The sequence below is a fragment of the Myotis lucifugus genome, unplaced genomic scaffold (assembly GCF_000147115.1).
Source record: "Myotis lucifugus unplaced genomic scaffold, Myoluc2.0 scaffold_17, whole genome shotgun sequence".
NCBI lineage: Eukaryota > Metazoa > Chordata > Mammalia > Chiroptera > Vespertilionidae > Myotis > Myotis lucifugus.
The window spans coordinates 6,736,008-6,748,932 of NW_005871065.1; the positions used below are offsets into that span (position 1 = coordinate 6,736,008).

At 42.4% G+C, this 12,925-nt stretch overlaps 1 protein-coding gene across 7 annotated transcripts in view; it reads right to left on the reverse strand.

Moving 5' to 3' along the window:
* Positions 1-12,925, reverse strand: part of SAMD12 (sterile alpha motif domain containing 12) — a 327,972-nt gene that overhangs the window by 181,040 nt on the left and 134,007 nt on the right. For 6 of the 7 annotated variants that reach the window (XM_023750932.1, XM_006085234.3, XM_023750931.1 and 3 more), the window contains one exon: positions 6,281-6,410. In XM_023750932.1, coding sequence (XP_023606700.1) covers positions 6,281-6,410 — 130 coding nt within the window. Of the gene's footprint in view, positions 1-6,275; positions 6,411-12,925 lie in introns of all 7 variants that reach the window. The other variant, XM_023750935.1, reaches the window with a different exon arrangement.

Here is a 12,925-nt window from a genome sequence, read left to right on the forward strand (position 1 = left end):
AGGGGTGGGCAAAAGTAGGTCTGCAGTTGTGAGTAAGCAAAACACCGAGTTTATTCCTGTACTATTATTAATTATTCTTTTATTTATTTGTATAATTTTGTTTATTGTGATGGTCTGGAACCAAAATTGTAATATCTCCCAGGTATGCCTGGAGAAGGGAACAAGGCCATATTTTCTGAAGCAAGAGGAAGAAGGACATAGATGAAATAGAGATTAAAAATTGTAGGGATATTTCACCAGATAGTTTATAATTTCTCAGCACAACAGAAGAAAGATGCCCACTAGAGATGAAGGGGTTAAAAACAAAGAATAATTTCTGTTCCTGGAGAATTCTATTATTGGAAATGTAGGCCCTGGTGATGTCAGAAACTTTCCTATGCTGCTTGAGGTTCAATAAAAAAATGTAGAGCAGTTCAGACAAAATAGAAATGTAACAAAAATACAAATATATAGAAAAATAGAACGTAATATCCAGAGGGGAAAACCAATAAAGGTAAGAAAATGTGCAGATGAGGCACAGTGGTAAATATACCCGCACTCTATTTGGCTAACCTGGATTCTGTAAGTAGTATTCTCACAGGTGCATCACAGAAAGTAATTATTCTGCTTCTTTTGACACCTGTTAACGACACACCCCACTGGTCTCCATGGGGAACTCTAACCGTAATAAAAGACAAAACAGCACAAGGATAAAGGGGTGGAACAGCTCGGAGAAGTCCCCACTGATGGGAACGATGTTAGCAAATACACAGAGCCGCAGTCTGAAGGCCTGAAAAGGAGAAAAAGGCTTCCCCTTTATTCAACAGCATAAGCAGAACTGCCACATCCCAGGGGCTACATCTCAGCAGAGTATTTTGAAGAGGGAAAGAGGTACAAACAGGCAGTGCTTGAAGCACAAAAAGGACTAGAAGTACTCATCTCTTTGGTAGGAGACCATGGAGAAATAGGACAGATCAATATTGACTGTTTGCAGGGGATACCCGCATGATAACTGTTTACTCTTGTATGCACGTAGATACCGAAAGGATTCCTGTTGCTGCTCACAAAGAGGCCAACATGCAAACCTTTTACACATTCAAAATAGCTTTAAAAATGCTTTGTATTTTGGGGAGGTCGGAGTGCTTCGTCCATGAACCTACGTCTTAAACGTTGGCAGGGGAAAGAACCCTTTGCAGATGGAGGATGTGAGGCTGAAGGAGGTGAGTTGACTTGAGCAACCACCACAGGAGAATACCAGGCACAGTCAGGGGCTGAACGCCTCAGAGCTGAAAAGATTCTTAACTGTGCATAAAAGAGAATCTGAAAAGCTGTCTGGGAGCTTACACCTGTACCCAGTGAGCTTCCTCATCAGCATGCTAAGCCTGGCCTCCGAAAGCAGGGGAGAGAAATCTCGCAAGCACAGGAAAATAGACAAATTTCTCTCCTTCAAGCCTAATCTGATGATTTAAATCTATCTCCCCTAATGCCTCTCAGGTGTTCTAACCATCTTATGCCTTTTTAAGAGCTCTTCTGCAGGGAGTTAACACTAGCAGCTTCTCTTCTGATTAAACACATCTGCCACAAAATAGCAGGAACCTTCTGGACACAATGCAATTCTCAGAACTTCTAATAGAAAATTTGCAGAAGGTTTTGCACGCTGGTGGGTTTGCTTAGACTTTGGAGAAACTGGGGGCAAAGTTTGTTTAGGACTTAATGGCCTTTAAACAAAGGCAACCAGAAAATGTTGACATAGTGACATTACTGGCTAAAACATAAATTAAAAAAATTAAACTACCAAGGTGAAAGGTTACATTTCCAAAGAAAGCTAAAATCAGGACTATCGTCAATACATAAGTGAGCACATGGTTTGAGATTTTATTTAAGTCATTAATGAGGAAAATGATGTTACCGCCAGTTCAAAAGAGGATCTAAACAGCAGACATAGTTATAGAATAAGAAGAGTGAAAAATGAATGTGTGCACGGAAGGCAAAACTCACCTTTCCAACAGTAGCTAGGGACATCACCCGAAACTGTGCGACAGGATTTACATGTCTACAACAAGAGTTATTTTGTATGGCTATCAGTTTACAGAGTTGTAAAGCAATTCTGTAGACACGGAATGAGGTCATCCCAAACAGTCTGCTATTGGCGATGCATCGTTTTCCACCGAAGCACAATTATTTTTACCTACACAGACCACTGACAATCTTATTGATTGCTATATTCCCCAAACCTGGTACAGGGTAGAGGCTTCATAATTACTTGCTAAATGGATAAATGTCTATTATGTACTAAGCTAGGCCCTTCACATGCATCATCCCATTTAATCTTCTCGGTAACACTTTGAGATAAATATCATTGTCATTTCACTGATGAGAAATTTGTGTGACATTACACAGCTATTATGTGTCCAAGGTTGAGGGTGGAGGACAAGATGGAAGGGTTTGACCCAGTATATTATTTTTATTTACATTCACTGTATCATTTGCCTCTAAATTAAGAGACTATTTATATGTCACACTGATATGCCACATCTCCTTGATGAGGATGATATTGGAGATCCTGGCTTTAAGGAAGACAAGGGAACAGCATTACTCAGGAGAATCTAAGCCTACGTAAGAGACATACATATGAGCATCTTTCTTGCAGCCTTGTAGACAAGCACAGCATAGTTACCAGCCCGGATTATTTCCCTCCCCTGCTTAGGTGCTCATTTCCCATGAGAATAAAGATCGACGGATTCAACACTGTTTATATGTGTTGTTTATTTTCATAGAAGTCAGGACAGCACCTCAGAAAACAGCAGCAGCTAACATTCACTGCATGCTTATGATGACCGGGAGCCGCTGTCCCAGCAACATCAGGCGGAGACGATCCTCATCCCCCTTTTACAGCTGGAGAAAGCCACAGTGCATCCAGTAACCTTCACAACATCACACAGCTCAGTCACAGCACCCACTGCTCTGACCTGTCCCTGAGTCACTCTATGTCTGCACAGGCTGCTGAGGTGGGCTCTGTCAACATGTCCTGATATTTTATTAGCCTCTTTGCTTTGTTGATTGCAGCCTGAAAGGGCACTAGGATTCCCTCAGCTTCCAGCACCACAGAGCTGGTAACTGCAGGCTGGCCCAAGTTCTGAGAGCTAATTCCTGGCTCCTTGGCACTTGTGATCACTTGGGAATTTTACATTCTTTCTTGGCCCAGAGAACAGGAGAGGGGAGTGGTCTTCTGAGGCCCGAATAGGTGAGTGTCAAAAAGAAGTGAACCAAATGTTAATCTGAAGTCATTACCTCTGATCCCTAAGTCCCCAAATAATTCCCTTTCTTTTCTTGCCAGAAAACAGCTTAGAATGAAGTCATAGTATGTTTTTAGACTCATCCAATGAAACTTGACCTAAATAATAGCTCAAAGCCGGCATGAAAAAGGTGTCAATAAATGGCTTTACTTCTGTTATTGCATTTAATTTTCACAACGATTCTATGAGGCAGGTACTATTAGTACCTCCATTTTGGGGATGAGGAAGTGGGGTTAAAGAACTTGCTCAGAATCCTTGCCAGGATCTTGCCCAAGGGCCCAAGGAGGGTGCCACAGAAAGCAATTGGACAGCTGCTTGAAATTCGTATCTCCTCCCCTTCCCTCACGTCACTCAGCAGAAAGCCTTGGGAAGTGGGATCATTTGCTCCACATGCCTTGAAGCATGAGATCTTCATTTCCGAGGAGCAATAGGCTCATCCTCTTCAAACCATTATAAATGCTTACCCTTCCCTCAAGGGTATCTCATAATTCGCACCTTTAATGAAAGATAACACTACTTTCAAATAAGATCACGAAAAAGGCTTCGCCCTCGCCATCACAGGCATTAAGAAACATTAGCGGACATTACCTGATGAAGGCTACCATAATCAGCCAAATGGTTCCTAAATGACTGATCGCTTTTAGGGGTGGAACAGCTGACCTGCCACGGGATTTTCTTATATTCTTAAGGGAGGGAACTAAGAAATACAATCTAACACCTGAATTCTAAGCAAAGTTCCACCTCTGTCCTCAGGATTTCAGGAATGTTATCCAAATGGGCCATTACCTCCGGTTGAGGGGAGAGAGGAAGTGAATTAAGGACCTTTTTTATGCTTAAATTGGGAGGTATTTTACACTCTGTTAACTCCGCTTGAGCTACACTTGGGTGTGTTCCTTATATATTTAAACATTATCCACTTGGTCACCAGGACTCCATGATAATCTAGCTTAGCGATTTTTAAACCGCAGGGTTGTTGCAAATCTAGTTTTCTAAACAATTTGAACATATAAAACAGACAAGGGAGCTGCTTTGGTTGAATGCTCACCTTTACCCCCAGCACACTCCTATCCCCTGGGCAGCCTTGAATGTATCTAAGGGCTCCAAGGAGCAAATTTCAAAACCACCCATCAAGTCCTGCCCTAGGGAGGTAGGATCTGCCCCAGTTCTCAAAGTTACAGGGCAAACACCGAACTGCAAAATTAAATACCTTCTGCTTAACACACCCCTTTCCAAAGTAATAGGAGTAAATAGAAACTATAGAGAAAGGTTAGATTTCAGGAGAGAGGAAGAGTCTGTAAAGAGGCTGGGCAGTTAGAGTGCTGAGCTCCTCCAGAGCAAGCCACTTTCCCACTAGAGCATCACTTTTTTTCTTAGGAAAAAGGAAGACTCTTTTCTTAGGAAAAAGCATGGCTCCATGGTTGAGCATTGACCTATGAACCAGGAGGTCACAGTTCGATTCCTGGTCAGGGCACGTGCCCAGGTTACAGGCTCGATCCCCAATGGGGGGCATGCAGGAGGCAGCCAATCGATGATTCTCTCTCATCACTGATGTTTCTATCTCTCTCCCCCTTCCCTTCCTCTCTGAAATCAATTACACACACACACACACACACACACACACACACACACACACTAGTGCCCTGGTGCACGGATTCGTGCACACTGAAAGGAAATTAATTAGAAGGAATATTTTAATATTGCTATTCATGTCTTGCTAATGAAAAGAAATAGGATTCTACTGAGTCTCCTATCTACCTACTCCAGGACTTTTGTGAGGATCAAATGAGATGAGGCACAGGAAAATGCATCACAAATATTTGGTTAAAGTGTAAAATGTTTGCACCTGGCTATAAAGCAAGTCAGGTTCCTGGGCTGAAGAAATTCCAAGGAGGCTAGTCTCTAGGGAAAGAAAGCCAGGCATCGCTATGTGATGTCGTTACCCAGTGCCCACAGCGACCATTTCTGGGCTGAGCTGGGCTGTGGGCCGCATTTTGTGCCATGGGGTCTTGGCAGCATTGGCTAAAATTTGGTGGGGTGTTGCTCTGGGCCTGTGTCCCACTTGGGGGAAGCCGAGTGTTGATTTATCGGCTCCAGGTCCATGGTGCCGTTTATTTTTGAAATGGCCAGTGCGCATCATAGCAGCTCCTGCATTGAGTGCCTGCCCCCTGGTGGTCAGTGCATGTCGTAGCTACCAGTTGGATGGACACTTAGCCTTTTATATATATAGAGTTTTTAAAAGGAAGACTGTATTAGAATCAGAACTTTCTTCATGTTTGTTTCCTCCTGAAGCACAGAGCATATTCCTCAGTGCCATCTTTGATCACAGTGTTTGCAAAGAGGGCGGGAGGGAGGAAGGCTGCCATGGAAAGAGGAGCTCAGGGTGGCCGGGCCAGTGAGATCTGGAAGAGACCCCTTACTCGGATGGGCTCCTGCAGTAGGCCCATCCTCTCTCCCTTGCCACCTCATTCTCCCACTGAGAGACTTGATCCTGAGGGCTTTTCCAGTTCATTATACTGTCATATTTTCTGCTTCCAAGTGCTTCTTGATCACCACCTATGTTTCTCAAAGGCCCTTGATCTAAACAGAGTCTTAATTTGTGCTTTGAAGGTATTCATCTCAGGGGTAGTGAGTTACTAATATTCTATTTACTTGTAAATTTTCCTACTTAGAATATTTACTGATTGATCCTGTAACCAAATTGATTGAAAGCTTTCTTCCCTTTCTTTTTTATAGGATTGCTTTTATTTTCTCTAAAATCCCTGAGCCCCTTACCCTGATTTCCACATATTTTTATATTGGGACACTTGCAATCCACGGTTCTCTACAATAATGTCTTATGCTTGTTAAGTGGCATGGCTCACTGGGATCTGGAGTTCACCACCCCTTTTAAAGGAAACCCGTGCCAGAAAATTTCAGCACGAAGATGCTGTCTCATTGCAAGGGTATGGGAAAGGCCATTGCAAAGGGGAGAGGGAGCGAAATATTCTGGATGCCGCATACTTTACCAGTTATGTCATGCTGTTTGAATGACTCGCTGTAGATCTGATACTGATTCGGACAATGTTTCTTCAACCACTTGCAGACATCCTGCTGAGTCCACAGAGCCACTGGTTTTGACAGCTTCACCGTAGACGACTATAAATAAAGAAGGAAAAGCAGGTCTGTTAAAGCCAGCCCCATGCCTAGAAAGGCATTACTATCAGGAGTCCTAGAATGCGGTAAAGTCTGCCAGCTGGAGTCCCCAGACATAAATACCTGGCCCTTGTCCTCCTAACCTCAGCAGACCTTCTCCACACCCCCGGAAACCAGAAAGAAAAGCTCCGGGCAGGGAAGCCCATCTATACTCAAGTTATCATCTCGATGGGGAAATGTCTCCAAGAAGCAGTGTTTTCTGATGAATACTCCGACAACAAGGCAATGGTGTTGCTAAGCAATTAATTAAACTTTAGGGGGAAAATAGCTGCCTCCAAGTGGCCTTTCTCTGTATTCCAAAGTGTCCACCGCTTGTCCTCTGGTATCTCCAGGGCCTAGTACAACACTGGTCCTGGCAGATGCTAATAATTATGTCTAAAATGAATGTTGCAGGAATACTGCATACTAAAAAGTGCAGGTCGCTCTGGCAGCTCTGGCTGAAGGCGGTTCTATAAAGTCTAGGAACATTAGTTATGCCACAGTGAGGGAGCAAGAAGTCAATTCTGCCAGCATGTGGGGAAAGGTAATAAGGTACTGGGAGCAGCTAGACCTTCTGTAGAAGCCAACTAGCCAGGGCCCTTTACTGCTCACTGGACCTTTGGAGGAGGTGTTTAGAAAACCAAACCAAGCAGAGGCACAAGGACCCCCAGCCTTTGACAGATGGCGGGTTACAAATACATTTGGAAATTACCAACAATTAACTGTGCTAGACACTGGTCCTCCTCATGGATTCCAGGAACTTGCTTGAACCTACATAAATGCTTAACTATCTATATTTTTAAAAATATTTTTATTGATTTCAGAGAGGAAGGAAGAGGGAGAGAGAGATAGAAACATTAAGGATGAGAGAGAATCATTGATCGGCTGACTCCTGGACACCTCCTACTGAGGATCAAACACACAACTGGGGCATGTGCCCTGATTGGGAATTAAACCGTGACCTCCTGGTTCATAGGTCGATGCTTAACCACTGAGCCACGCCAGCCGGCCAGCTATCTATAATTTTTATCACTTGGATCAGTGTTTGCCAACAAAGTAGGATTATAATATTGATAGTTCTTTAAAAGCTGTGGGGAGGCACACAGACCTGGCCATAAATATCACTGACCTTCTCACTGGGGATCATTTGCTTTCATTTCTCTTTCAATCTTTTGGAGTAAGTCAAGGGGAGAGCCTCAATTTTGTCTGAGTGTGATTTAACACCTTTCTAACACCTGCCAGCATGTGTTTGACAAAGAGAGGGGTCCCTTCAGCCTCAGCTCCTTCAACCGACAGCAGTCAATTTATCATCTAATAACTGTTCTGTTTTACTTTTATTATATCTAAGGTTGCTTTTATTTTATGGCAAATAAATCATGGCAAAAAAGAAATCTTATTTTGGTAGTACTGTCTAGTTTGCTTTTAAAACAAACTTGAGTAGGTCAATTTTAAGAAAAAAAGAGTAAGGACACAACAGTAGAAATAATAAGATAACTGTAAAAATAGTGGACGTGATTCAAATTTAGAAAACAGTGCTCAGGTGTTAGCTTTCATCGGTATATTTTCAGTTGTATGATTCTTTGTGCCATTATTTATAAAGCAATCACAAAAATGCATCACTTTTTATTTTGAGCCTTGGTAATATTTCTTCCACTCTTATTGTGATAGATTTTATATATGAACACATATACACACACACTTATATACATATATACCTATCTGCTTTTCATTTATCATGACTGGCTTTCCTCCACTGATATTTGGGGTTGATGTTCTCTCCCTTTGAATTTCTCCAGGGTCTGTGACCATCCTGACTAATCCAGTACAGCAGAATTCATGCTATCTGTGTTTCTGAAGCTAGGTGATTAAAACAGACAGTCTCTGCCTGGCTCACCCTCTCCGGCACTCTTCTTTGGAACCCCGCCACCATATTGTGAGGAAGCCCAGACCACATGAAGAGACTATGTGTAGGAGTTTGGGCCCATCACCCAGCTAAGGTCACAGCTGACAGCAACCACCAACACCATTCCTCAGACAAATGTACAAACAAACTTAAGATGATTGCAGCTGCCAGCCTTCAAATCTTCCGGCTGAGGCCTCCAGACACCATGATGCAGAGACAAGCTGTCCCTGCTGAGCCCTAAGTGAATTCCTGACCCATATAATCCATGAGCATCATAAACAGTTGTCTTCCACCACTAAATTTTGGGGTAATTTATTTTGCAACTCTAGTAACTGGAACACTAAGTTATATGCTCAGGGAGGATAGAACTGTTACACCAGCTCTCCGGAGTGCCCTGCATTTAATAGATGCTCATACAGCCACAATGAATAAGTGAATGAATTAATGACATGAAACCGTTCTCACTGAGTCTGGGCTCACAGACCTGCTGGCTATTCAGCAGTGAATTTCAAGTCCAGCCCTTGCTGCCTTCCACCGACCTGTGTTGTGCTCATGTGGTTCCTAGTCAAACGTGGCCTCTTCCTTCAACCCTCCATCCCTGAGTCAGATGCTGCCAGACATCTGCCCTCCGCTTTCCTTATTTTGATGACAGAGGAGGACCTCTGGCATGGATGATACAAATGAGTAAATGTTTTGTTGTTGCTCAATTTTTCCCTGTTTGCTGGTCATCGCCTCCTTTCCTTTGTATGATTAGGACACTAGACTTTTGGCTCCTTTAGCTAGAAATGCACTTACCACATTTCACAAGTCAGCACCTCTGAATCTGGCTCTTTCCTGCTCTAAAAATTTCCTTCAGATTAGCTGAACGAGTTCATAGCTGACACATCATTACCCTGCAACCCCTTGCAAGTTTCCTGCAAGTCAAGCTAATCACATCTCTGGAAAACTCCTAAAACCAGACCCAGAAGGCTGTAAATTAGGAAGGGAAAGGCAAGAGGATAAAGCTACTTACACATCAATATACCAAACGTCCTGGAGGGTCATTCTTTAACCTTCTCATTTCCTAGGAAACAGACCACCCTCACACCAAGACAAACCCATGCAACTGGAGGCTCAGGGGGCGATGAACTCAAACATGCCAAGTCATCTCAGAACTCAACCTCACCAGCCCACCAGGTTTGCTTTCGTTATAAATTTTCCTTTTATCACAAATCCAGGTGTTCTAAGGCTAACACGTAAAAAGCGGGTTCATTTTTCCTTCAGAATATACTCTTGCTATGTGGTCACTTGGTTACCACTTGCTTGGATGGCAATAGACACAGAACTTTAGACATAGATTGTTAAGACTGTGTAAACCTACAGGAATATACCTCCACATAAACTGCTAGAGCAAATAACATGGGGAGGAGTAAAGATTTCTACTATGAATAAGCACTGCTCATCTCTCCTCAATCAGACAGTGATAGAAGTATTGGCTCCATTTCTGAGCTGATTCTTTACCGTGGCTTTATTATGGAGTTGGTATCAGTTTGCTCCACATTAAGAGCCATGGTGACTCCCGCTGCCCTAGTCTGGATCCTCAGAGCACTCATTTGTTCTGCCAGAACTTCTTCGTGTAGCCCCCACAGGTGCCCTCAGGACTTCTCCAGTCTATCATGATGCCCCATCCCCAACAGCAACCAAGTTTGGGGGAATGAATGTTATAACCTGATTCCTTTAAAAAGCTTAACCTTTATTTCTATGTGCAATTTGAAACGCCAAGCATTTGTTCAACTCACATCAATCTGTGTTCCACACTGTCCCACTGGGCAGCGCAGAGCAGTCAAATCTCAACAGTTCCATAGTGACTTGAACTTTTATTTGAACCTTTCCTTGCCACCCAATACTCACACCTCTCTTTACGCCCAATGGAAGATAATTTTGTCTGATGTGCCATGTTTTTTTCACCCACAATAGGAGCCTAAACTGAAATAATAATAGTTCATAAAACAAAGAAATAGTATTTCATATTTATTAGAAAAAATAAACTAATAAAAAGTCCTGCACCTAGGCAAACATTAAAAAAAACATTGGCCCCAGTTTTTCCCCCATGTTCAGTCTACTACAGCATTCTCTGCATTTACAGCTCTGGAGGCAATTTTGGTTGCTTTTGCTGCCCTGAGAGAGGCCGGAGGCAGTTGGTTATTTTAACCTCGATGCATCCTGACACCAAGCAGGACGGCAGGGATTTCCTTTCTGAGTCAGTTCCGGCTTTTCTATAGACAAGCTGAAAGTCTGTTTTACACGAAGACCTCACTTTATGCAAAAGACACATCTTTGTTTACAAATTACTTTTTTTTTTGCAAATGATTCCATTTTAGACAATAATTTTAGCTATGCTTTACAGTAATTTCTGATTTGTATTTAACTAGAAAGAACTCTCAAGTTTTAAGTTCTTTGAGGTAAACCTGAAGCTTTTCTGCTAATAAAATAAATGCTTTAAAGAAGTTTGCTATGGAAAAAAAACATATACAAAACACTTTTAAAAGTTGAATTTTGTAACCCAATTACCCCTTATCTGTTTTGCAACATAAATTCCCTTTTAACTTATTGGGTTTTGATTTATAAGAGAACACTGCAATTTTAAGCTCCCGATGGCTGTACAAACTCTTAACTGGGTAAGCTTATATGAGACCGAGTTGATTGTGGAAAAATAGAGAAAGCATAGAGTGTTTACACCCACTAGAAGGACAAAGAAAGCTTTATGGCCAAATATCAAGAAGTGGTAAACACATTTGCAGTGTCTCATTTATAAGCAAGAATCATTGATCGGCTGCCTCCTGCACACCCCCTACTGGGGATCGAACCCACAACCAGGGCATGTGCCATGACGTCGAATGGAACCGTGACCTCCTGGTTCATAAGTCAATGCTCAACCACTGAACCACTCTGGCCGGGTTCACTGTGTAATCTTACTTAAGACGGAAAAAAGGAAGGAGACTGGAGGGGAAGGGCGTGGGGGAAGAAAAGGCAACAACTCATCAATGTCTATTTTAGCAGGTTTTAATGGACTGTGTGTATGTGTGTGTGTGTGTGTGTGTGTGTGTGTGTGTGTGTGTGTAAACAACTTTCCTTGGATCAATAAAGACTAAATATAAATCTTCTAATAGAGAATAATTACTATTTTTTTCTTTTCTCTTTTTTCTGTGGGTGGGGGAAAGAGGATATTTGAACAAACTTTGGGAAAACAATGATCTAGATTCAAGACTCTTCCCGAAAATTTGCAGTATTAGAAAACACACCCTGTGAAACAAGCCATTCCATTGCTAATAAGTTCTAGTGGTTTAAATGGTCTTTTATATTGAAGCCCGAATCAACCTTCCATCATCTTTCTCACTGATTCTTGAGTCCCATCTTTGGAGCAATACAAGACAAATTTCACCAACCACTGCACCAGTTTCCATTCCGCACATCATGTCGGCACTCCCCATTAAGTCTCATGCGTGTGTTTTTTAAAGCCATGTTATATGCTAATGAATCTCCAATTTTACCTCCAGCCCAGTCTTCTCTCCAAACTAGTGAATCATACATACAGCTAATGACTTCAGTTAACATTTGCATCTCTAGTAAACATTTCAGATTCAATATGTACAAAACTGGCCTCCTGTTCTTCTCAAAATTGCCTTCATCTCACCTGAAACTTTGTACTTCCTGTTGCTGAAGCTCCAAATTGTGAATTCATCACTGACTCCATCTTTCTCTTGAATTCCACATCTAATCTATTGGGAGAACCTCAGGGGTCTCTCTTCAAGTATATCCACACTCCCATCACCACTAACAGTGCTACAATCCTGATCAGACACACTATCATCCTACACCTTAGTTCATCCAGGTACTTAATACGCCTAAGCTCATTCTGATTTCCCCTTACCCTTATTTTAAAATAGTTTAAAATAGTTTACAAAGCCTCAAGCTATCTGGCTACCCAGTACTTGATATCAGTTTTACTGTTCTTCCCCTAACACACTCTGCTCCCACTATTCCTTGCCCTTGCTGACTATGCCCACTTAAAAATTAAAAAAAAAATAGATATACACATATATACTTCAGAGAGGAAGAGAGAGAGAGAGAGAGAGAGAGAGAGAGAGAGAGAGAGAGAGAGAAACATCAATGATGAGAGAGAATCATTAATCAGCTGTCTCCTGCACGCCCCACACTGGGGATGGAGCCCGCAACCTGAGCATGTGCCCTGACTGCGAATCGACTGTGACCTCCTGGTTCATAGGTTGATGTTCAACCACTGAGCCATGCCTGCCAGACCCCACTTCTTATTCTGCAGGGAATACTCTTCTCCCAGATACCTACATGGCTAATTCTCTAACTTCCTTCAAGCCTTTGCTTAAATGCTACATCCTCCATAAGTCCTATCTGATTCCCCTGTTTAACAAATGCAACACTCCTCTCTCTGGAGCTTCCAATACTTACCATCTTGCTCTATTGTCTCCATCTCTACAGCAAGTACCATCTCACAAACCACACAGCTCACTACTTTGTCTATTGTTTATTATCTGTCTCTTCCCGTGTCCTTGCAACCTAC